Source organism: Delphinus delphis, chromosome 2 (assembly GCF_949987515.2).
Source record: "Delphinus delphis chromosome 2, mDelDel1.2, whole genome shotgun sequence".
Taxonomy (NCBI): domain Eukaryota; kingdom Metazoa; phylum Chordata; class Mammalia; order Artiodactyla; family Delphinidae; genus Delphinus; species Delphinus delphis.
Window position 1 is genome coordinate 161,981,218 of NC_082684.1, and position 26,839 is coordinate 162,008,056.

The window sequence follows — 26,839 nt, forward strand, 5'->3', positions numbered from 1 at the left end:
TTTAAATCAGTTAAGAGAAGAAAAGAGACAAATATGCATTTATATGGTCTTCTGTAATACTAGAATTATTCTAAGCCATGTTTTTTGTTTATTTTTTGTTTCTTTTTTGTGTATTCAAATTACTGTGTGAGATCATTCACTTTCAGTGGGAAAAACTTCCTTTAGCATTTCTTGTAAAGTGCGTCTGCTAGCAGTAGATTCTCTGGAATTTTTTACTTGGGAATTTCACCATTTTTGAAAGATGGTTTGCCTGATATAAGTTTCTTGGTTGACAGATTTTTCTTTCATCATTTCAATATTCCATTCCACTGCCTCTGGTCTCCATAGCTTCTGTTGCTAAATGAAGGTTACTGGGATTCTGTTTTACACCATCAGTTGGTTTTCTCTTGTTTCTTTCAAGATTTTATCTTTGTCCTTGTCTCTCAACATTTTTACTATGATGGGTCTGGTTGTAGATTCTTTTGTGCTTATTCTATTTAAATTCACTGAGGTTGAATGTGTAGATTAATAATTTTCATTGAATAGTTTTCACAATTTTCAGCCATCTTTTCAAATATTTTTACTGCTCCTTTCTCTCTCTGTTCTCCTAGTATTCCCATACCTTTAGTTTGCTGTTTCTTCCTTCAGACTAATCCAATCTCTTGAACCCCTTAGGCAATGTTTTCATTTCATTACTGTACATTTCAACTGCAGAATTTGCTTTGGGTTCTTTTACATTAATTTTTATTTTTAGTTGATAATGTGTATTTGACAAAATATTTTCATGGTATCTTCTTTTTGTAAAAGTTTTTTTTTTTTTTTGATGTGGACCATTTTTAAAGTCTTTACTGAATTTGTTACAATATTGCTTCTGTTTTATGTTTTGGTTTTTTGGCTGCAAGGCATGTGGGATCTTAGCTCCCCAACCAGGGATCGAACCCGCACCCCCTGCACTGGAAGGCGAAGTCTTAACCACTGGACCACCAGTGAAGACCCTTATTGTGTATCTGTTTTCCTTTAATTCTTTGAGCACATTTATAATAACTACTAGGTAGTCATTGTCTGCTAAGTCCAACATCTAGGATTCTCGCAAGCATATTTTGTTTCCTACTTTTTCCTGTGCTTGGGTCACAATTTACTATTTCCTTACATGTCTTAATTTTTTTTTTTTACTAATAACTGGACATTTAAGATAATATATCATAGCATCTTTGGACTCTGATCTCTGTTTCCCTTTCTGAGGCTTGTTGTTTAGTGTGCTTTCTTGCTTGTTTGTGTACAGTGATTTCTCAGAGTTATCTTACTAACATATCTTTCCCCTGAGGTGTGAAGCCTTGCACATTGCTCCCAGAGGACATATCCTTGGGCATGCACACAGCTAGCTGCCTCTTGATGTTTGTGGTTTTAACAGGGCTCTGTTTGAATGTCTATTTCCCTTTTTTCTCTATTTAGGTGTCTTCTTTCAACATCACAGAAAACACCATAGAGAAATGTGTCTAGCACTGTTACTTCAGGTCTAATAAAGAGGGAATTGATAACCATCTGTTATATTCATCTATCACATTCCTTAACTAACCTTTCTACATTTGCAAATTCAGAACTGTCTATCTAAGCTGAAAATAGAAAGTGAATAGAATGTAATTGGGCATATTTATTTGTACCAAGCATATTCTAAGTTTATTAAAGGACTGGTTTTTATGGATTAGCTCTTAAACAAATGAGCTCTAAGACTAACAATATGTAGCTAGTTTTACATTGATATTCAATACAAAAATTCAACTAATTAAAGGAAGGAGTTCTTGAAAACTTTTGCCCATGTAATAATAAACCATAGATACTGATGTTATTCATGATTCTTAATTAAACTCCAGAGAACATAAGGAAACCTGAAATCTTAGATTTGTAAAATTCTTGTCCTTACCAGGGAGATCCATTGATTGTATCTTGAATTGTCCCTTTATTACACCTCTTCTAGTTTTATCTGTCAAGCCTTTTACATTAGTCCCTGTAGAAACAACAAATTTCAAAACACTTTGCATGGTAACCATTTACATACAAACGTGTGTGTGTCTGCATGTGTGTGTGTGTCTGTGTGTGTGTAGCACTAACTTAATTAGCATTTATTACAGAAGATGAGTTTTGTTGAAATGTCTGGTTTGGAGAATCACAAAGCCTTAAATTAGAACAGATAAAGCAATTACATAAGTCACATTATATTGAAGTTTAGAGGTTCTTTAACCAGTACTTTTCTATAATTCCTTAACCAGTACTTAATTCCTTAACCAGTGCTTTTCAATATAATGCTATCTCTTACATAAGTGGAAATCATCCCAGAGAATTTATGATGGCAATATAATTTCCAGATTTATATTAAAAGAACACTTATTCTGCAAGGATGTACCCAATGAGGCAGAACTTAACATTTTTTTTTTTCCCCAACAAGACAAGATGTAAACCATAGTCTTCTTAGTCACAGTAACTTACCATGAGCCAGAAATTCTCTGACTTACTGGACATTTTAATTCCCTTTTAGGCTATGTAACTGTAAACCATGTAGGTATCACTGATTTAAAGAGTAACGCGATATTCACTGAATTGAGAAAAAGTGTCTCTGAGATTCCTCGAGCATGTACACTTTATGTCTTGCAAGGAGGAAATGGTGAAATTTGTACCACAAGCAGGACTCTGATTGGATCCATTTCCATTTGAGCTTTTATGTGATCTAAATTTTTGCTATAATTAACAATGATTAACTATGTTCGATGACATGAAAAATACATGAAAATTATTATAAAGGTATTCACACTGAGAAAGGGATAACTAGGACTGGGGACCTAAAGGGTACATCCTTGGGCATGCACACAGTTGCCTTTTGATGTTAGTGGTTTTAACAGGGCTCTGTTTGAATGCCTGTTTCCCTGGGTTAAAAGTTTAGTGAATGCACTACCAAACGTAAGGTAGATAGCTAGTGGGAAGCAGCCGCATAGCACAGGGAGAACAGATAGGTGCTTTGTGACTGCCTGGAGGGGTGGGATAGGGAGGGTGGGAGGGAGGGAGACGCAAGAGGGAAGAGATATGGGAACATATGTGTATATATAACTGATTCATTTTGTTGTAAAGCAGAAACTAACACACCATTGTAAAGCAATTATACTCCAATAAAGATGTTAAAAATAAATAAATAAATAAATAAAAGAGCAAGAACCCCCCCCCCCCAAAAAGTTTAGTGAATGAAGTTGGTTCTAGTAGAGCATGTAAATGGAGTTGGAAACCTGTCATGATCCTGACATTGTCTAGTAGAAGACTGCTTTGAAAAAAGGGCTGAGCCCATGAATAAATGTAAAAGGTCACACTATGATTTTGGCAGCCCAAATGTACCATATTGCATTCTTCAGAGAGAGGATACCACCTGGGGCATCATTAACAAAGTAAACAAAGATGCATCAGATTAGGCAGGCAAGTTTTCAATAAATAACATTTTGTGAAAGTAATAAAATCTATAGCCACACAAAATTAGGGAATATTAGCACATATATTTTAGCCACTCTGGTCTTTCTTCAACAGATATAACTAAGGTGAATGGAATCATTTGAATCAAGAAAGCAGGGGATCCTCAGATAAGCAGGGAGGTAATCAGAACAGCATTTGAGGGATGACTGGGTTAAGCACTAGGAATTAAAGGTATGCACTAGAGAAATCTTTAATCGAGTAAGAGTCACAATTTCCCTCCTTCACGGTAACCTCCCATTGCTTTAAATCTTTTAAAATCTCTTAATTTTTGTAGTTCACTAAGCTATTTTTAAAATATATAACATACCATAATATTCGTCCACTTAAAGTGTGTCCAAATCAATGGTTTCATTAAAAATTATATTCAGAGTTGTGTAACCATAACCACAATCAATTTTAGAGTCTACTTCAGATTTATATTATTAAATTCCAATTATATATAGAAATATTACTCCTATATAGCTCTGTTATCTCTTCCCCATTTTTGTGCTATTGTTATACATATTATACCTTTAAATATAAAAGAGTTTGTAATAATTATTTCTTTATATAACTCTGTGCCCTTGAAAAAAGCTGACAGAAGAAAGAAGAGCAAGTATATATTTACAGTGTTTGTTATATTAACCTTCTTGTTTACAATTTCTGGTTCTCTTCATTTGTTCCTGTGGATTCAAGTTAACATCTGCTATCATTTTTTACTCAAATATATCACCATTCTCATACATCTCCTTTGCACAGGTACTACAGAATATATCACTTTTCCATATTTTTATAGGCCCGACAATACAATGATATACATATTGTTCTATACAATCACATTTTAAATCAATTAAGAGAAGAAAGGACACAAAATATGCATTCATATTGTCTTTTGAAGTACAGAATTCCTTTTATAAACTTTAATCTATTTACTTCTATTTTTTACATGAACTTGTTCATGCAGTAGCCATAAAGTACATTGGGAACATATATTTTGTTTCACAAAGAAGGAGAAAAAACTGAAAAAATATCGTTGCTTATGGAAAGCTGCAAAAGGGAAGGAGAAAGCATGATGGAACAAAAGAGAATACAACCCAAGAGTCTTGCTCTTCAGACTATAGTTTAGGTTACTGTGTAAAAACAGTTTATACCTTGGCCATTAGGGCTGCTCTAATTACTTGGGGGTCTAGAACTTCAGAGCACTGTTTTTGTTTCAGGTTTGTTTTCTGTTTCCCAAGTGAAACACCTTATTGTTTCTTATGATTATTAAAGTAATACATGGTTAACTTTTAAAATTCCACATATGAGTGAAATCATGTGGTACGTATTTGTCTTCCTCTGTCTGACTTATTTCACTTAGCGTAACACCATCAAGGGTATTACGGGTTCCTCCATGTTGTTGCATACGCAAGATTTCATCTTTTATGGAGAGTAGTATTCCATTGTATATACACATACCACATCTTTTTTACATTCTCACCAACAGTGTATTACGGTTCCCTTTTCTCCACATCCTCTCCAACACTTTTTGTCTTTTTGATAATGGCTATTCTGACAAATGTTAGGTAGCATCTCTTCATAGTTTTGATTTGCGTTTCCTTAATAGTAATAGTGAACATCTTTTCTTGTGCCTGTTGGCCATCTGCATGTCTTCTTGGAAAAATTTCTGTTCAGCTCCTCTGCTCATTTTAATGGCATTGTTAGCTTTTTTGTTTTTGAATTGTATGAGTTCTTTATATATTTTGGATATTTATCCCTTGTCAGATATATCATTTGCAAATATATCTCCCATTTGTTAGGTTGTCTTTTCATTTTATTTATAGTTTCCTTGCTGTGCAGAAGCTTTTCAGTTTGATGCAACCCCATTTTTTCATTTTTGCTTTTGTTTCCCTTGCTTGAAGAGACACAAATAGATAGTGCTAAGACTGATGTCAAAGAGCATACTGCCCATGTTTTCTTCTAGAGATTATGGTTTCAGGTCTTACATTCAAGTCTTTAATTCATCTTGAGTTAATTTTTCTGTATGGTGTGAGATAGTAGTCTAGTTTCACTTTTTTTGCCATGTGGCTGTCCAGTATTCACAATATCATTTATTGAAGAGACTATCATTTCTCCATTGTAGGTTCTTTATTCCTTTGTCCTAAATTAATTGTCTATATATGCATAGGTTTATTTCTGGGCTCTCAGTTCTGCCTCATTGATCTTTATATCTGTTTTTCTGCCAACACCAGGCTGCTTTATATTACTATGGCTTTCTAATATAGTTTGAAACCAGGGAGTGTGATACTTCCAGCTTTGTTATTTTTTCTCAGGATTGCTTTGGCTATTTTGGAGGAGTCTTTTGTGGTTCCATAGAAATTTTAGAATTTTCTGCTCTGTGTCTGTGAAAAATGTCCTTGGGATTTTGATAGGGATTGCACTGAATCTGTGGATTGCTTTAAGTAATATGGACAGTTATTACAATGTTAATTCTTCTAATTCATGAGGATGGAATATCTTTCCATTGTTGGTGTCTTCTTCAATTTCACAATGTCTTATAGTTTTCAGTATAAGTCTTTTCACCTTCTTGGTTAAACTGATTCCTAGGCTTTTTCTGCCTTTTGTTGAGACTGTAAATGGGATTGTTTTTGTTAATATGTTTTTCTGCTAGCCCACTGTTAGCATATAGAAATGGAACAGATTTTTGTATACTGATTTTGTATCCTTTACTGTATTTGTTTATTATTTCCAATAGTTTTTTGGTGGAGTCTTTAGGGCTTTGTATATACAAAACCATGTCATGTGCAAATAGAGACAGTTCTACTTCTTCCTTTCCAATCTGGATGACTTTTATTTTTCTTGCCTAATTGCTCTGGCCAGCACTTCCAACTCTATGTTGAATAAGAGGGGTGAGAGTGACATCTTTGAATTGTTCTTGACCTTAGAGGCATAGCTCTCAATTTTTCACCACTGAGTATGACATTAGCTGTGGGTTTATCCTACATTATGTTGAGGTATGGCCATTCTATACTCACTTAATTGAGAAGTTTTATAATAAATGGATGTTGAATTTTGTCAAATGTTCTTTCTGCGTCTATTGAGATGATCATGTGGTTTTTATTCTTTATTTTGTTAATGTGGTGTATCACACTGATTGATTTGTGGGTGTTGAACCATCCTTGCATCCCTGGAATAAATCACACTTGTATGACCCTTTGATGTATTGTTGAATTTGGCTTGCCAATATTTTGTTGAGGATTTTTGCATCCATCTTCATCAGAGATATTGGCCTATAATGTCCTTTGTGTGTATGTCTGTGTCTGTGTGTGTGTTGTATTTTTCTGGTTTTGGTATCAAGGTGATGTTGACCTCATTATAAAATGAGTTTGGAAGTGTTACCTCCTCTTCAATTTTTTCAAATAGTTTTAGAAGGATTGGGTATTAAATCTTTGAATGTTTGGTAGAATTCACTTGTGAAGCAGTCTGTTCCTGGACTTTTGTTTTTTGGGAGGTTTTTAATTACTGTTTCAATCTCTGTACTAGTGATTGGTATATTCAGATGTTGGAATTACAGAATTATTTTAACACATGCTCTTTTTTGGAACGGATTAAAATCACTGCCTAAGGTCCACTGCTTTCAGTCTGAAGAACTCTCATTAGTATTTCTCAAAAGGCAGGTCTGCTAACAAACAGTTCTCTCAGTGTTCATTTATTTGGGAATCTGTTTATCTCACCTTCACTTTTGAAAGAAAAAGTTCATGGTGACAATTTCTTCCTTCAGCATTTTAATATGGCATCCCACTGCCTTCTGGGCTACATAGTTTCATTCTTTTTTTGGCCACACCTCACAGCATGCAGAACTTCCCTGACCAGAGATTGAACCCATGCCTCCTTGCAGTGGAAGCATGGAAGTGCAGAGTCTTAACCACTGAACCACCAGGGAAGCCCCTGGGCTTCATAGTTCCTGATGCTAAGTAAGCTGTTAATCTTACCAGGGTTCTCTTTTTTAATGATGTGTTGCTTTCCCTTTGTGACATTCGAGAGTTTCTGTCTTTGTCTTCCATTACTTTTACTTGATGTATCTGGTTGTAGATTTCTTTGTGCTTACTCTTAGACTTCATTTGGCTTGGATATCCAGATTTATATTCATCAAATGTGCTTCCAAACTGTCAGCCATAATTACTTCAAATATTTTTTCTGCCCCCTTTTCTCTCAGCTCTACTTCTTCTGTAGTCATTAAGTGTGGAGATTCTTTCTTTTGACAATCAAATCTACTCCTGAACCCCTCTAGTAAATTTTTCCTTACAGTTATTGTACTCTCAACTCCACAATTTTCACTGTGTTTTTTTAACAAAAATAATTTCTATCTCTTTGTTAATATTCTCTATTTGATTAGACATTGTCATCAATATTCCTTTCTGTTTTAAGCATGGGTTTCTTTAATTCTTCAAAAATATATATAACTGTTTTATAGTATCTTACATCCGGAACCGCACTGTGGTCTGCTTTTTTTCCTTAGTTCATACTTTACTGTTTTTTTGCATATCTCATATTTTGAGGGGGGGCAGTGTATCTAATATATTGTAGGAAATCTGGATACTGAACTCCCATCCCCTTTGAAGGCTTGTCGTTGTTTGCCTGATTAATTATTTAGTGACTGGGCTAAACTATCTTCTGTCCTACTGAAGTCTCGTTCCCTGCAGTGTGCAGCTTCTAATGTTGCTCCTCTGTGGGCACAGCCTTGGGCATGCATGCAATCACCTTTGGATGACAGTTTTTTAAAAATTTTTTATTGAGGCATATTTGATTTACAATATTATACAAGTTTCAGGTGTACAACATAGTGACTCACATGTTTAAAAAGTTAACTCCATTTATAGTTATTATACAATATTGGCTATATTCCCTGTGTACTACAATACATCCTTATAGCTTATTTATTTTAAATATAGTAGTTTGTACTTCTTAATCCCCTACCCTTATCTTGCTCCTCCACCATTTTCTCTCCACTGGTAACCACTAGTTTGTTCTCTATATCTGTGAATCTGCTTTTTTATTATATTCACTAGTTTGTTGTATTTTTTAGATTCCATATGTAAGTGATATCATACAGTATTTGTCTTTGTCTGACTTACTTCACTTAGCATAATGCCCTCTATCTATGTTGCTGCAAAAGGCAAAGTTTTGTTCTTTTTTATGGTCAGTAGTATTTCATTGTGTGTGTGCATATGTACATCTTCTCTATCCATTCATCTGTTAGTGCTAGTGGATGCTTAGGGTGTTTCTATATGTTGGCAATTGTAAATAATGCTGCTATGAACATTCGGGTGCATGTATCTTTTTGAATTACTGTGTTTGTTTGTTTTGGACATATACCCCAAAGTGGAACTGCTGGGTCATATGGTAGCTCTATTTTTAGTTTTTTGAGAACCCTCCATACTGTTTTCCACAGTGGCCACACCAATTTACATTCTGACCAACAGTGTAGAAGGGTTCCCTTTTCTCCACACTCTTGCCAACATTTGTTATTTGTGGTCTTCTTGATGATAACCATTCTGACAGGTGTGAGGTGATATTGTGATTTGACTAGCATATCAGTATATTAAGTAGTGATGTTGAGCATCTTTTCATACATCTGTTGTTCAACTGCATGTCTTCTTTGGAAAAATGTCTATTCAGGTTTTCTGCCCACTTTTTAATTGGGTGTTCATGTTTTTGATATTGAGTTGTATGAGCTGTATATATATTTTGAATATTAACCCCTTAACAGTTATATCATTTGTAAATATTTGCTCCCATCAGTAGTTCCCATTTATTTTTGCTTTTGTTTTCTTTAACAGACATATCCAAAAGAATATTGCCACCATTTATGTCAAAGTGTGTTCTGCCTAAGTTTTCTTCCAAAGTTTTATGATTTCCAGTTTTACATTTAGATCTTTAATCCACTTTGTGTTTAGTTTTGTATACGGTGTTAGAGAATATTCTAATTTCATTCTTTTACATGTAGCTGTCTGGTTTTCCCAGCACCACTTATTGAATATACTTCTCTTTTCTCCATTGTATTGTATATTCTTGTCTCCTTTGTCATAGATTAATTGGCCATAAGTGTGTGGGGTTATTTCTGGGCTCTCTATTCTGTTCCTTTGATCTATGTGTCTAATTCTGTACCAGTATCATACAGTTTTGATTACTGTAGCCTTGTAGTATAGTATGAAGTTAGGGAGCATGCTACCACCATCTCTGTTCTTCTTTCTCAAGATTGTTTTGTCTATTCAGGGTCTTTTTTGTTTCTATACTACTTTGAAATTATTTCTCCTAATTCTAAGAATGCCTTTGGTACTTTGATAGGGATTGCACTGAATCTGTAGACTGCCTTAGGTAATACAATCATTTTTTTTTTTTTTTTTGCGGTACGCGGGCCTCTCACTGTCGTGGCCTCTCCCGTTGCGGAGCACAGGCTCCGGACGCGCAGGCTCAGCAGCCATGGCTCACGGGCCCAGCCGCTCCGTGGCATGTGGGATCTTCCCAGACCGGGGCATGAACCCGTGTCCCCTGCATCAGCAGGGGGACTCTCAACCACTGTGCCACCAGGGAAGCCCCAATACAGTCATTGTAACAAATATTAATTCTTCCAATCCATGAACATGGTATATCTTTCCATCTGTTTGTGTCATCTTCAATTTCTTTCATCAGTGTCTTATAATTTTCTGATTTCAAGTCTTTTAACTCCTTACATAAGTTTATTCCTAAGTATTTTATTCTTTTTGATGCAACTGTAAATGAGACTGTTTCCTTAATTTCTTTCTGAGTTTGTTGTTAGTATATAGAATTGCAATGTATTTCTCTATATTAATTTTGTACCTGAAAATTACTGAATTTATCCTTGAGCTCTAGTATTTTTTGGTAGCTGTTTTTAGGATTCTCTTTGTTTAGTATCATGTTGTCTACAAAGTGACAATTTTACTTTCCCTTTTTAATTTGGATTCCTTTTATTTCTTTTCTTGTTTGACTGTGGTGGCTAAGACTTCTAATAATATGTTGAATAAAAGTGGCAATAGTGGGCATCCTTGTTTCATATCTTAGAGGAAATGCTTTCATCTTTTCACTGTTGAGTATAATGTTAGCTATGGGGTTATCATATACGGCCTTTATTATGTTGAGGCATGTTCCTTGTATACCCACTTTCTGGAGAGTTTTTATCATAAATGGATGTTGAATTTTGTCAAAATCTTTTTCTGTATCTATTGAGATAATCATATAGTTTTTATTCTTTGTTAATGTGATGTATCACACTGATTTGCAGACACTGAAACATCCTTGTATCTCTGGGATAAATTCCACTTAATCATAGTGTATGATCATTTTAATGTATTGTTGGAGTCAGTTTGCTAATATTTTGTTGAGGGCTTCTGCATCTACTTTCACCCATGTAATTTTCTGTTCTGTGATATCTCTGTCTCATTTTGATATCATGTGATGCTGGCCTTATAGAATGACTTCGGAAACATTCCTTTCGCTGCAACTTTGTGCAATACTTTGAGAAGTATAGGTATTAATTCTTCTCTAAATGTTTGGTAGAATTCCCCTATGAAGCCACTTGTTCTTGGACTTACATTTTTTGGTTATTTTTTTAAATTACTGGTTCAATTTCATTACTGATAATTGGTCTGTTCATATTTTCTTTTTATTCCTGGTTCAGTCCTGGTTGTCATACAGTTTTTCCAACTAATGTCTCATGATCAGTTGCACTTCTGTGGTGTCGGTTGTAACATCTTTTTCATTTCTGATTTTATTGATTTGGGCCCTGCATATTACTCTTGATGAATCTGGCTAAAGGTTTGTCAATTTTGTTTATCTTTTCAAAGAAACAGGTTATAGTTTCATTGATATTTTCCATTTTTAAGTCTCTATTTCATTTATTTCTTCTCTGGTCTTTATGATTTCTTTCCTTCTGCTAACTTTGTGTTTTGTTTGTTCATCTTTTTCCTAGTTCCTTTAGGTGTAAGTTAAGTTGTTCATTTGAGACTTTTCATGTTTCCTGAGGTTTGTTAGTATCAGTATAAGTTTTTATTTTAGAACTGCTTTTGCTGCATCTCATAGATTTTTGGATCATTTTCTGTTCATTTGTCTCTAGGTATTTTTTGATTTCCTCTTTGATTTCTTCATGATCCATTGGTTGTTTAGTAGCATGTTGCTTAGCTTCTGTGTGTTTGTGATTTTTGCAGTATTTTCTTTTAGTTGATTTCTAGCCTCATAGTGTTGTGGTGGGAAAAGATACTTGATATGATTTCAGTTTTCTTAAATTTACCAAGGCTTCTTTTGTGGCCTAACATTCCTAGAAAATGTCCCATGTGAACATGAATGTGTGTTCTGCTGCTGTTGGATGGAATGTTCTATATCTATCTATTAAGTCCATATGGTCTAATATGTCATTTAAGGCCAGTGTCTCCTTATGGATTTTCTTTTTGGATGATCTGTCTGTTGACTTGAGTGGGCTTTTAAAGTCTTTTACTATTATTGTGTAACTGTCTGTTTCTCCCTTTATGTCTGTTAATATTTGCTTTATTTATTAAGGATCTCCTATGTTGGGTGCATATATATTTCCAATTGTTACATCTTTTTCTTGGATTGATCCTTTGATCATTATGTAACGTCCTTCTTTTGTCTTAAAGTCTATTTTGTCTGATATAATTATCGCTACCTGGGCTTTCTTTTGATTTCCATTTGCCTGGAATGACTTTTTCAATCTCTTCACTTTCAGTCTGTGTCTTTAGATCAGAAGTGAGTCTCTTTTAGGTAGCATATACAAAGGTCTTGCTTTTGTATCCATTCAGCAACTCCATGTCTTTTGATTGGAGCATTTAGCTCATTTAAATGTAATTATTGATATGTGTGTTCTTATTGCCAAAAGAATAGTTAATAGTAGTTTTGTTAATAGTTTTTGGGTTGTTTTTCTAGGTCTTTTTGTTCCCTTCTTCTTTTGTTCTTTTGTGATTTGATGACTATCTTTAGTGTTATGTTTGGATTACTTTCTCTTCTTTGTGTATCTATTACAGAATTTTTGGTTGTGGTTACCGTGAGGTTTATATACAGCTATCTATCTATCTAAAGTTCGATCTCTTAATTTCAAACACATTTTAACTATGCTTCATTTGTACTCTCCTCCCCTCATGATTACTATTTTTGACATATTTTACATCTAATTATTTTGTGTATCTGTTAACTTCTTATTGTGGTTATAGATGACTTTACCATTTTTGTTTTTAATCCTTCCTATGAACTTTGCATATGGTTGATTTTCTACTTTTACTATATATTTGCTTTTACTGATGAGCTTTTCCTTTCATAATTTTCATGTTTATAGTTGTGGCCTTTTCTTTTTTGCTTAGAGATGTCCCTTTAACATTTCTGGTAAAGCTGGCTTGGTGGTGTTGAACTCTTTCAGCTTTTGCTTGCCTGTAAAACTTTTGATGTCTCCATGAAATGTGAATGAGAGCTTTGCTGGATAGAGTATTCTTGGTTCTAGGTTTTTCCTTTTCATCAGTTTAAATATATCTTGCCACTGCCTTCTGCCTGCGAAGTTTCTGCTACAAAGTCAGCTGATAGCCTTATGGATGTTCCCTTGTACGTAACTTGTTGCTTTTCCCTTGCTGCTTTTAATATTCTCTCTTTAGCTTTAATTTTTGCATTTTTAATTACAAAGTGTGTTGGTGTGTTCCTCTGGATTGGGACTCTCTGTTCTTTCTGGACTGGGATTTTTTCATCTCCCTAGTTAGGGACATTTTCAGCTATTATGTTTAAATATGTTCTCTGTCACCTTTTTTCTCTCTTCTTCTTCTGGGACCCCTCTAATGTGAATGTTAATATGCTTGATGTTGTCCCAGAAGTCTCTTTAACAGTCTTCATTTCTTTCCATTCTTTTTTTCTGCTAAGCATCAGTGATTTCCACTACTCTGTCCTCCAGCCCACTGATCTGTTCCTCTGTACCATTTAGTCTACTGCTGATTCCCCCTAGTGTATTTTTCATTTCAGTTATTGTATTCTTCATCTTGTTTAGTGGTTCTTTATATTTTCCAACTCTTTGTTAAAAACTTCTAATTTCTCACTCTGTCCATCCATTCTTCTCCCAAGTTTTTTGGGATCATCACCCTGAATTCGTTGTTGGGTAGTTGTCTATCTCTACTTCACTTAGCTCTTCTTCTGGGTTGTATCTTATTCCTTCATTTGGACCATTTTCCTCTGTCAATTCATTTTGTCTAACTTAATGTTTATATTTCTATGTATCTGGGAGGTTGGTTCCATTTCCCAACCTTGGAGAAGAGGCCTTTTGCAAGAGACTTCCTATGAATCCCAGCAGTACACTGCTCTCGTCATCAGAGCTATATCCTCTAGGAGTGCCCCTATATGTGTTGTGCGGGTCCTTCTATTGTGGTAAGCTGATGGCTATGGGTGGCCTGGTTGGCTTGGTTGGCCCCCAGTCTGGTTGTTTGCCAGGACCTTCCTGTGTGAAGGCTGCCGGCCTCCACTGGTTGGCAGGGTTGGGTCACAAGGTGGCTGGCTGTAGAACCCTGGGGAGCCCTGGGGTTAGTTCTGTATCACTGGTGGATGGAGTCAGGTCTAGAAGATCCTGAGGCTGGGGCCAGCCCACCAATGGGTGAAGCCAGATCCACGGGACAGTGCCAGCCCAAAGGCAGGCAGTGACAGGTTCTGGGGTCTGGCTGCAGGGCTGAGGGCTTCCAGAGATGGCAATGGACTGCTGGTGGGTGGGTCTGGTTCGAAGCTAGAGCAAGCTTATTGGTGGGTGGAGTCAGTGATTCTGGGGCTGGTGCCTGCCCACTGGTGGGTGGATCTGGATCTCTGGCTGCAGGGCCCTGGGGGTCCTGGGTCTATTGCCTGCACATTGGTGTGTGGTGCCAGGTCCTAGACCCTCTGGTGTGCAGGTATGTGTCCAGGGGTGGCTTTTGGCTCAGAAAGTCTTAAAGCAGTCTCTCTTCTGATGGGTTGGGCTGTGTCACTGCCCAGTTAGTTGCTTGGCCTGAGGCTTCCCAGTACTGGTGCCTACAGGTTGGTTGTTGTTGGTGGGGTGGATTCCAAAATGGTGCTGCAGCACCAGTGGTAGAATGAACTCTCAAGAATGGCTACTGTCAGTGTCTATGTCCCTAGGGAGACTCTTCAAGATTAGCAGGTAGGTTTGACCCCAAATCCTTTAAATTACTGCCTCTATGCTGGGACCTGAAGCATGTGAGATGCTGTGTGTGCCCTTGGAGAGTGAAGCCTCTATTTCGCAGAGCCCTCTGGAACTCCTAAAAGCAAGCCCCACTGGCCTTCAAAGTCAAATGTTCTGGGGACTCATCTTCTTGTTGCAGAACCTCCAGGCTGGGCAGACTGATGTGGTGCTCAGACCCCTTATTCGCTGGGAAGAATCTCTGCAACTGTAATTATTCTCCCATTCATGAGTTGCCCAAGCCAGGGAACTGACTATACTGTGACTCTGCCCCTACTATCTGCCTTGCTGTGGTCCCTTTTTTATATCCTTAGTTCTAGAAGACCTTTCTTGGTAGGTTCCAGTCTTTTACATCAATGGTTGTTCGGTAAATAGTTGTAATTTTGCTATGTTCATGAGCTAAGGTGAGCTCAGGGTTATTACTCTACCATTTTCAATGACAGTTGTTTTAAAAAAGATTCTGTTGACTGTCTCTTTCCCTTATTTTTCTGTTAAGCTCTGCCTCCTTTGGTATCACACCAATCGAGAAGAAGTGTGCCAAACACTGTTATGCCAACACAAGGGGTAACAGTGTGAACTATAAACTATATAATAGAACTAACGGTGTCTACTTCACATGAGATATTGAAAATGTGTCTGATATTTTAAACATATAGAGGGAATTAGTAACCAATGAAATAACTACATGCTAAATCCCTCTTTTAATCCCATTCATAAAATAGCCTTTCTGCATTTGCAAATACAAAGCAACTATACTTCTAGCCTGAAAAAGAAAGTGAGTAGAACAGCATTTGAAATGTTTCCATCAAGCATGTTCCAAGCTCACTGTATCATTCCATTTTTATGGATCATTTTTTTAATTGAATGGATTCTAAAATTAAAAATATGCAGCTAATTCTCCATTGATAGCAACTGCTAGAATTCCAGTAATTATAGGAGGGAATCTGTGAAGACGTTTTATCCTGTAATAATAGCATATAGGTACTGTAGTCACTAAAGATCCAAAGTTAAATAAACTTCAGAGAAGATAAAAAACAGGAAATAGACATGAAATATTCTTCTTCTTACCAAGACGACTCTTGGGTTGTGTCTTGAATTCACTCTTCATAATACTTCTTCCAACAATATTTGGGAAGCGTTCTGTGTCACTCTCTATAGAAATAAACAGTTTCAAAATACTTCTGTAAGCTAAGTATTAACATGTGTATGTTTGTAGAATGTGTGTATCCTTTAATTAGATCTTTTTATTATAGAAGAAGAATTATAATGAAATGTCTGGACTGCAGACATAATACCTTAGAATTGGAAGAGCCATTAGCAGTTGTTTAAACCTCATTATATTGAGGCTTAGAAATGCTTAGTGATTTGACCAAGACCATATATCCAGGCAATGACAAAACTGACTCATAAACTGAGGCCTCATAGTTCCTTAACTAGGACTTTTCCCATAAAATACAAAGTCTTTCACAAATTTAAGTCATCCTAGAGAGTTTTTCTTAATAAATATAACTCTCTTGTGTATATTAAAAACACATTCGTATGGGAGGGATGTACCTGGTGAGGTGGGACAAAACACTTTTTCATTTTTGTATTTGATTACTACATTCATTTCAACTCCTTTCCTCGTAGCAGTTTCTGTCTTTCAGATTTTATTTAGTGTTTAATTATAAATTTACCATTAATAAATATAAAATAATTAATTTTGTTGTTAAAAGGCATGATTCTTTTTTGTATTTTATTTTTAAACATCTTTACTGGAGTATAATTGCTTTACAATGGTGTGTTAGTTTCTGCTTCATAACAAAGTGAATCAGCTATACATATACATATATCCCCATATTTCCTCCCTCTTGGTCTCCCTCCCACCCTCGCTATCCCACCCCTCTAGGTGGTCACAAAGCACCAAGCTGATTTCCCTGTGCTATGCAGCTGCTTCCCACTAGCAATCTATTTTACATTTGGTAGTATATAAAAGTCCATGCCACTCTCTCACTTTGTCCCAGAATTGAACGGATGTAAATGAAAGCACTTTGTTGCTGTGTCTAAGGCTGTTATTCAAAACTGACAAGGACTCCTATTAATAAGCAACATGGAAGCAAAAATTAATTGAAAGAACCTAACCAAAAATACTCTGAAAATTAAAGACATGGAAAAATGGCTTATCGTAATACACCAAATTTAACTGCTTGGTTCCAACAATTTCATTTTTACACCACGCAGCTTTTCCCCAGTTAAAAGCTGTTGGAGCAAGTAATATTTATTTGATTCATTTACAACACTATTTTTTTTACAGGAATAAAAGCAAGAATATAATAAAATAAAGCATTCAAAAGCAAAGTTTCAGAAATCTTGCCTTAAATTTCAGTGAAAACACAAATTTTGGTGCTTATATCTGAGGATTCAGTTACTTTCCAATGCTAGCTTTCAGCATCAATTCTGTAAAAAGTTCAAAACGACAGTATTTCTTGCAACAAAGAGAAATGTATCGAACCCTGTTACTCCAGGACTAAAGCAGTAATCTGCGAATAATGAAACTCAGCTAGAGAACTCCACTCTAGTAGAGATATAAATTTACATACCAACTTAATTATGTAGAGGAAATTGGTAATCAGTGATATAACTGTTATGTTCCTCTTCTTATGCCACTCATCAACTAGCTTTTTTGCTTTTTCAATTTCAAAGCAATATTCCTTTCTAAGCCAGCAAGAAAGTGAGTAGAATCACAGTTATAAATACTTAAACCAAGCATATTCTAAGGTCATTAGAGCATTGGATCATATGGATTACTTTCCAAATGGATGAGATTACAACTGAAAAATATCCAGCTAAATTTCCATTGACAGTAAATACTAGAGTTTAACTAATTATAAGAGGAAATTCATGAAGATTACTGCCCATTAATACTAACATACAGTTACTGTTATCATTAATGACTCATAGTTAATTAAGTCCCAGAGAAGACATAAACCATAAATTATTAGACTTGGAAAATTCTTGTTCTTACCAGGGTGACTCTGATGATGTGTCTTGATTTCACCAACTGCTTTTTCTCTTCCAACAGTATCTCTCATGCGTTCTATATCAGCCTCTATGGATAGAAAACAAATTTCAAAACACATTATAAGGTAACCATTAACACACATGTATGTGTGTCTTTGTGTCTGTGTGTAGTACTAACTTAATTAGTACTTGTATTATCGAAGAAACATAATATAATGTCTGCATTGCACAATCATAAAACATTAGAATTTGAAGGGCTCTTAGCAATCATATAAGCCTCATGATATTGAAGCTTAGAGATGTTTTGTGATTTGATTGAGAACACACACCAAGATAATGCAAAACTGAGTACAAGCTGATGCCCCATAATTCCTTAACCAGTGCTTTTCATACACAATGCACTGTCCCATACAAACTTCAATCATCTTGGGGAGTTTGTGTAAATGATATAACTGCCCAGTTTACACTAAGAGGACACTCATACTGTTAAGGATATACCTATGAGTGGAACGTGGCATTTTTTCCCCACTGGTCAAGAGCCAAACCATGGTCCCACATTACGGAAAGTTACTACCAGGTAGAAATTCTTTGACTCTCTCAAGAATGTTTAATGCCATTTTTAAGGCTATGTAAATCAAGCAGACATCAAAGATGTAGAAGAGTAACAAGATATTCTGTAGTCTAAGAAAAACTGCCTATCAGGTCCTCTTACTATGTACACCTTGTAACTGGGGAGGGGGAAATGGGTAAATCTGAGGCAGTACCAGCATTGGGACTGCATCCCATCCCATCTGAGTTTTTATGTGATTTGGACATTTGGCGGGATTTAGAAAGTACTAACTAGGTCAAAGGAGAGAAATAACATTCATGTATTTTGTTTTAATACATGAAAGTTTAAAGAAAAATTCATATTGAAAGAGGGGTTAAGTAGGATTGCTGACTTGGGTCAAATTATGTGTCCAGTGTTTTATGAATGAAAGCTAGTTACAGAAGAGCATGCACCAGAGGTTGGAAACCTATCCTGAACCTGACACCATAAGGTGGATCTTACTTTGTTGTAATGGCTGAGACCAGAAGTAAGTGTTAAAGAGCCAATTGAGTAGATATAATTGAGGCTCTCTGGTTTTTCTCCAACTGGTATAGGTTAAGAATGACAGGCCCAGTTGAAAGAAGCATGTAAAGATGCTTATATAAGCAAGGAAGCATTAAGAAGAGCATTTGATAGCAGATAGCAGATAGAATTAAGGACGAGGGAAAAGGGAGTATGTGCTAGAGAAATCTGAAATCTAGTAAGAATCACAATTTCCCTCCTCACAATACCCTCCCACTGCTTAAATTATTTTTTAAGCCTACTCTTCCTGAAGTTCCTAGTATATGATCCACACTTTACTGTTTCTTTGCATGTCTCATATTTTTGGGGGGTTTATACTGGGCGTTCTAGACAATATCTTGTAAGAAATCTGGATACTGAGTTCCTCTCCCCTTTGGAGGCTTGCTGTTGCTGTTTGCCTGATTATTTATTTAGTGACTTGGCTGGAATATATTCTATTGTAGAGAAGTCTCCTTCTCTGCAGTGTGAATCTTCTAATGTTGCTCCTCTGGGGGCACAGACTTGGGCATGCAAACAGTCACCTTTGGATGACACTTGTTTTTCCTGCTGACTGTCTCTTTCCCTTGTTTTTCTGTTAAGCTCTCTGCCTCCTTTAATATCACACCAAAGATCAAGAAGCAGTGTGTCAAACACTATAACACCAAGACAAGTGGCAGTAGTGTAAACTACGGACTACATAACAAAATTAAACATCTCTACTTCACCTGAGATACTGAAAATGTGCCTGGTATTTCAATTATATAGAGGGAATTAGTAAGCAATGAAATCTCTCTTTTAATCCCATTCCTAAACCAGCCTTTCTGCTTTTGCAAATACAAAGCAACCATTTTTCTAGTCTGAAAAGGAAAGTGAGTAGAGCAGCATTTGAAATGCTTCCATCAAGCATATTCTAAGCTTACTACAGCATTGAATTTTTATGGATAAGTTTTAAATGAATGGGTTCTAAAACTTACACTATGTAGCTAATTTTCCATTGTTAGTAACTGCTAGAGTTCCAATAATAATAGGAGAGAATTAGTGAAAACGTTTCATCCTATAGTAATAGCATATAGGTACTATAGTCATTTAGACCCAAACTTAAACAAACTCGAGAAGATAAATAAAGCAGAAATAGACTTGAAATATTCTTGTTCTTACCAGGATGACTCTTGGATTGTGTCTTGATTCCACCCTTTATTATACCTCTTCCAATAGCATCTGGGAAGCGCTCTGTATCAGTGTCTATAGAAATAAAGTTTCAAAACACTTTTGTAAGGTATATATTAACATGTGTTTTTGTGTGTGAGTTTATGTGTGTATAGTACTCCTTTAATTAGCATTTTAAAATTATAGGACAACAATTATAATGAAATGCCTGGACTGTAGGCTCACAGGACCTTAGAGTTGGAAGGGCCGTTAGCAATCATACAAGCCTCATTATATTGAGGCCTAGAAATGGTTAGTGATTTGACCAAGGCCACAAATCTAGGTAACAACAAAACTGATCCATAAACTGATACCTGATAATTCTTTAACTAGGGTTTTATCCATAAAATACAAAGTCTTTTGCAAATTTAAGTCATCCTAGAGAGTTTATTTTAATAAATATAACTTTCTTCTCTACATTAAAAGCATATTCATATCGTAAAGATATACCTGGTGAAGCCAGACATGACATTTTTTTCCCATGTTAAATTGCAAACAATGGGCATCACAGTCACAGAATTTTACTGTGAGGCAGAAATTCTTTTACTTGTCCAGGAACACTTTAAAACCCTTTTTTTAAGGTTATGCAACTGTTTGTCAAGTAGGCATCATTGATGGAAAAGAAAAACAAGTAATTTGTGGACAGAGATAAAGCACCCTCTCAGGTTCTCTTAGCATGTAGACCTTTTCTCCCCTGTGCAGGAGGAAATGGGTAATTTGCAGGAATGTGAGCACTGATATTGTACCCCTTTCCATCTGAGTCTTTACATGGTTTTTACTTTTTGTTGGATTCAGAAATGATGATATAGGTCCAATATCAGAAAAAAATTTATTTAAAAGAATTTTATATTGCAAAAGGAATAATGAGAATTGGTGACTCTGGGTCATCTGTTGCGTAAAGTTTTGTGTGGGCAAAAATTGGTTCTAACACAGCATGTAAGTGAAGTTGGAACCTGTCGTATCCAGAATTTATAGATCGGAAGTCTTCCTTTGGAGAAATGGCTGAGCCCATGAATACTTCAAACATGCTCTATCACTGAGGCAACACAAATTTATCACCACTGCAATCTAAACAGAGGTAAAGACCATATGGGGCATCACTACTAAAATCAAAGACACATTGGATTGGGCAGAACAAGTTTTTAGTAATTAAGTTACAGCATTTGTGAAAGTAATGTCTGCTATAGCAACACATAACTGGAGAACATCAGCAGACAAACTTTAGCCCTCTGGTCTTTCTCCAACAGATATAATTAGAAGAACTGATTCATTTGATCTGAGAAAGCAAAGGATCCTTAGGTGAGCAGGGAGGCAGTGAGAACAGCCCTTGAGGGCAGACTGAATTAAAAACTAGGAGCATAATAAATGATATGGGGTGGAGAAACCTAATCTATTAAGAGCCACAATTTTCCTCCTTCACAACATTTCTTATTGCTTTTAAGTCTTTTAAAAAATCCTACCCTGCTTGGAGTTCGCTGAACTATTTTTAAAAAAACATGTAACATGCTATACAATTGACCCATTTTAAACATCCATTCTATGCTTATCAGTATATTCATAGAACTGTGTAACAATCACCATAGTCAATTTTAGAATCTACTTCTACTTATACTAAACAGATTAAATTCCAGGAAGATTTAGAAATGTTATTTTCATATTCTACATATATAGTTCTCTTTATAACTTAATTCTTATAATTTTTTCCCATTTTTATATATGAAACATATAAACATAAATTCATTTATTACAATTGTTTTTTAAATTATTTATTTACATAACTTTGTGCTACACAGAGGAACTGAGAGAAGACAAAGCATGTATATATAGTGTTTATTATTTTAACCATTTTATTTATAATATCTGGTTTTCTTTTCTGTCATTATTTAAAATGATATTTTCTGCTCTTTAATGCCTCTGCTGTCCATGCTATATTTCCATACTTTAAATTTGCTGATTCTTTCTTCTGACAGTGTTAAAATACTGAACACCCCCTACTGGATTTAAAAAAATTCAGTTATTGTACTTTCAATCCTGGATTTACATGTGTTCCTTTTCAAAATAATGTATTTCTCTTTGTATATATTCCCTATTTGATGAAACACTATCAGACCTTCCTTTCCTTCTAAATAATGTTTACATTTAGTTCTTTGAACATATTTATAATAACTGCTTTTTAGTCTAGTTTAGTTTTAGTTTTGTCCAATATCTAGGATTCTCACAGGCAGTTTTTTGTTGCATGTCTTTTTCCTTGTTATATGTCACATTTTACTGTTTCTTTACCTGACCCATAATTTTATGCTGAAAACTGAATATTTTAGATATATAATATAGCATCTCTGCATACTGACTTCTTCCTCTTACAGGGCATATTATTATTGTTTTCTTGTTTATATATTTAGTTATTTGGCTAAAATATTTTACTGAAGTCATTTCCCTTAGCAGTTTGAAAGCATAACTGTTGCTCCCCAAGGGAAAAAGCCTTGGATAATAGTGGTTTTAGGAGTGTTGTCTTTGTCTCTTTCCGTTACATCTCTGTTAAACTGTCTGCCTCTTTTGGTGTCACAGCAGAAGTCAAGGGCAGTGTGCCTATCACTGTTACAAGAGTAAAGGCTGTAGTACAATCTCTGAACTACGTAACACAACTAATGACTCTACCACAGATGAGTTAGGATAATATACCTGATATTTCCATCGAATAGAGAGAAATGGTAACCAATGAATTAACTATCTGTTAAATTCCCCTTCTTGTTATCACATTGATCCGGAAACCTTTCTCCTTTTCCTTCTATCTAAGCCAGTAATAGAAAAAGATTAGAACAGAACTGAACATACTTGCATCAAGTATATTCTAAGGCCACTATAGCATTTAATTTTATGGTTTAATTTTTAAATGGCTCATTTCTAAAAATCAAAATGTCTAGCTAACTTTTAAAGTTCTAGTAAATACCACAGTACAATTAATTATGAGGGTAATCACGAAGACTTTACCTATATAATAATAATATACAAGCACTCTTATCATTAAAAAATTCATACATAAACTCCAAAGAAGGTAAATAAACCATAAAGATTAGACTTGGAAGGATTAGACTTACCAGGGACACTCTTTGGTTGTATCTTCATTTCTGCCATTAATATACGTCTTCCAACAGTATCTTTCAAGGGTTCTAGATCAATTTCTATAGAAATAAACAGATATCAAAACACTTTGTAAAGTAACCCTAACACATGAGTGTGTGTGTGTGTGTTCATGTGCAGTACTATCTTTTATATATATATATATATATATATATATATACACACACACACACACACACACAACAGCTGTGTTGGGTCTTCGTTGCTGCACGTGGACTTTCTCCAGTTGTGGCAAGTGGGGGCTACTCTTCATTGCAGTGCACAGCCTTCTCATTGTGGTGGCTTCTCTTGTTGTGGAGCATGGGCTCTAGTTGTGCAGGCTTCAGTAGTTGTGGCACATGGGCTCAGCAGTTGTGGCTCATGGGCTTAGTTGCTCTGTGGCACGTGGGATCTTCCTGAACCAGGGCTCAAACCCATGTCCCCTGCACTGGCAGGTGGATTCTCAACCACTGCGCCACCAAGAAAGCCCCATGTGCAGTACTATCATAATTAGCCTTGTTATTAATAAATATGCATTATAATGGATTATATGGGTTGAAGAATCATTAAACCTTAGAATTGGAATGGCCGCTAGCAATCATTAAGCCTCCATATATTGAGGCTTAGAGATGTTAATGACTTGACCAAGATTGTGTATCCAGATAATGACAAACTTGATGTACAACCTTCCAACTTATAATTCTTTAACCAGTGCTTTTTCCATACAATGCTATCTCTTATGCTAAATTAAAATATCTGGGAGAGTTATAATAATATAACTCTTAAGTGTACATTAAACTCATAATCATACTGTAGGGATATATACCCAGTAATGTGGAATATAGCAGTTTTTTCCTCAGATTATGTTGCAAACTAGGGTCGCCATGGAAATTTACCACAGAGCAGAAATACTTGGACTCATCCAGGAATATTTTAATGCCCTTTTTATGTTACTTAAGCATAAACAAAGTAGGCATCAGTGATGGAAAAGAATAACAGAATGTTTTATAGATTGAAAAAACGTGCTCTCCCAAGTCCTTTCAGCATGTAGACCTTGTTGCTTGGGAGGAAGAAATGGTTAAATTTGTAGAAGTACCTGGATTGAGATTGGGTCTCTTACCATTTGAGTTCCTATGTCATTTAAAATTTTTGCTTGATTTAGTAACTGCAATTAGGTCCAATTACAAGAAAAATACATGAACATTATTAGAGGAGAGTTTATACTGAAAAGGAATAATTAGAAATGATCAACTATTGGGTCTAAAATTTTGTGGTGAATTTGTTTCTAGCAGAACATGTACCTGAAGTTAGAAACCTGTCATGACTAAGATACCCAGATGGAAGTCTTTTTTCAGAGAAATGGATGAGTCAGTAAGTATTAAAGGTTGTGCAATCTGTGTAGAGGTGGTTACCTGCTGCAGCACCATTACCAAAATGAAACAGGTGTGTCAGATTAGGCAGAACAACTTTTCAATACTTAAGTAGCAACATTTTGTGAAAGTAATAAGATCTATAGCAAAACAAAACTGGGGAATATTAGTTAATATTTTAGCTTCTCTAGTTCTTTCTGCAACTGGTATATGTAAGAAGGACTTGCTCATTTGAATTAAGGAAGCAAAGAATACTTAAATAAGCAAGAGGCAATGAAAACAGCATCTGAGGGAAGGTTAGGTTAAGTACTAGCAATTAAAAAGTATGTGCTGGAGAAATGTATTATCTAGTAAAAGTCAGTTTTCTCCCTTATCATACCCTCCCACTTTTGAAATCCTTTTTTATCCTATTCTTGGCATTCATTGAGCTAGTTTTAAAACATATATAACATATTATACAATTTGCCCATTTAAAGTGTTCATTTCAATGTTTTTAAAGATATATTCACAGAGTTGTATGACCATCACCACAGTCAATTTTAAAAGAGACTAGGCAATGTTCTTACCACAAAAAAGAAATGATAATTATCTGACATGATGGAGGCATTAGCTAACACTAGGGTGGTCATCATGTTGCAATATACAAATGTATCAAATCAACACCTTGTAAATGTTAATACACAATGTTATAGGTCAATTTTTTCACAATGAAAAAAGAATCTACATCAGAATTATACTAAGTAAATTCCAGTAATTCCAGTGAGGTATAGAAATGCTACCCTCATATACCATTATTCCCTCCTCCACATTTTTGCACTGCTATTATACGTATTATAAATATAATAACCTATAAGCTATAAATATAAAGTCATTTTTAAAACTTAACATTATTTATGTTTAATTATTGTTTAATTATTGCTTTATTTCTTTACATATATGTATTTATACTACCTTTTATAATTACAGAATTACTTTTACCCAGTCTCTTTTTTAGGGGATTCAAATTTTCAGCCTGAAGAATTTCCTTTGTAGTTGTCATAAAGTGAATCTGCTAGCAATGAATTTTCTCAATTTTTTATTTGTTTTAAAATCTCTTTACTTCACCTTTATTTTTGAGAGATAATTTCTCTGGATATAAAATTTTGGGTTGACAGTTATTTTTCTTTTGCATTTTGAATAGGCCATCCTATTGCCTTGTGCTCTCCATAGTTTCTGATGAAAAGTCAGCCATAAATCTTATTGGAGTTCCCAATAAGGAGTAGAAATAACAGTTTTCCAGTGTGTGCATGTATCAGTTTATACTACTACCAGCAGTTTCTGAAAGTTCTGTAATAGTTGCTCTACATTATCATGACTTGATTCTGTCATTCTTTCTGATTTAGGCTCAATGATGGTATGTCATAGTATCTTCATGATTTTAACTCCAATTTTCTAGATTACTAATAGGGCTATAATTTTCAAATGTTTATTAGTCATTTAGATATCTTCTTTGGTGAAGTACATGTTTAAGATTTTGACCACTTTTCTATTGGGTTTTCAATTTATTTCTATGCTAGAAATTCTTTAAATATCTGGTTGAAAGCTTTCTGTTGGATGTTTGTGCTGCAAACCTACTCTGTCATTTGCTTTTTTTTTCTCTTAACGGTTGAAATGATTTATTTTTAATGTTTTCTTTACAGCATTGGGACTGGCTAGCTAAAACTCAGTTTATAAGGGAACATACTGATCAATCATGGCCCTGAAAATTAAGTACTGAAACTATTTTAACAAACCAGGAATTTAAGGCCAAAGTTTAACTCCACAGCAACAAAGAATAATTCCCTTTGTGCTAAACCTTTACTGCAGCTCTTTCATAGACTACCTGCTGAGTTTCTACTTTGTGGAATTGTGGATGAACAGCCAATCCTTTTTCTTTTTATTAGTTACCTATTTTATACATATTAGTCAATCCCAATCTCCCAATTCATTCCTCCACCCCCCTACTTTCCCCCCTTGGTGTCCATATGTTTGTTCTCTACATCTGTATCTATTTCTGCCTCGCAAACAGGTTCATCTGCACCATTTTTCTAGATTCCACATATATGCATTAATACATGATATTTGTTTTCCTCTTTCTGACTTACTTCACTCTGTATGACAGTCTCTAGATCCATCCACATCTCTACAAATGACCCAATTTCATTCCTTTTTATGGCTGAGTGATATTCCACTGTATTTATGTACCACATCTTCTTTATCTATTCATCTGTCAATGGGCATTTAGGTTGCTTCTGTGTGACCTGGCTATTGTAAATAGTGCTGCAATGAACACTGGGGTGCATGTGTGTTTTTGAATTACAGTTTTCTCTGGGTATATGCCCAGTAGTGGGATTGCTGGGTCATATG

At 35.3% G+C, this 26,839-nt stretch overlaps 1 protein-coding gene across 17 annotated transcripts in view; it reads right to left on the reverse strand.

Moving 5' to 3' along the window:
- The window catches only part of CCDC7 (coiled-coil domain containing 7), a 300,965-nt gene that overhangs the window by 61,167 nt on the left and 212,959 nt on the right, over positions 1–26,839 (reverse strand). For 16 of the 17 annotated variants that reach the window (XM_060006163.1, XM_060006164.1, XM_060006166.1 and 13 more), the window contains 5 exons: positions 23,063–23,146; positions 19,920–20,003; positions 17,676–17,759; positions 15,740–15,823; positions 1,901–1,984 (listed from right to left, as the gene is read on the reverse strand). In XM_060006163.1, the coding sequence (XP_059862146.1) occupies positions 1,901–1,984; positions 15,740–15,823; positions 17,676–17,759; positions 19,920–20,003; positions 23,063–23,146 (420 nt within the window). The remainder of the gene's footprint in view (positions 1–1,900; positions 1,985–15,739; positions 15,824–17,675; positions 17,760–19,919; positions 20,004–23,062; positions 23,147–26,839) is intronic. The other variant, XM_060006168.1, reaches the window with a different exon arrangement.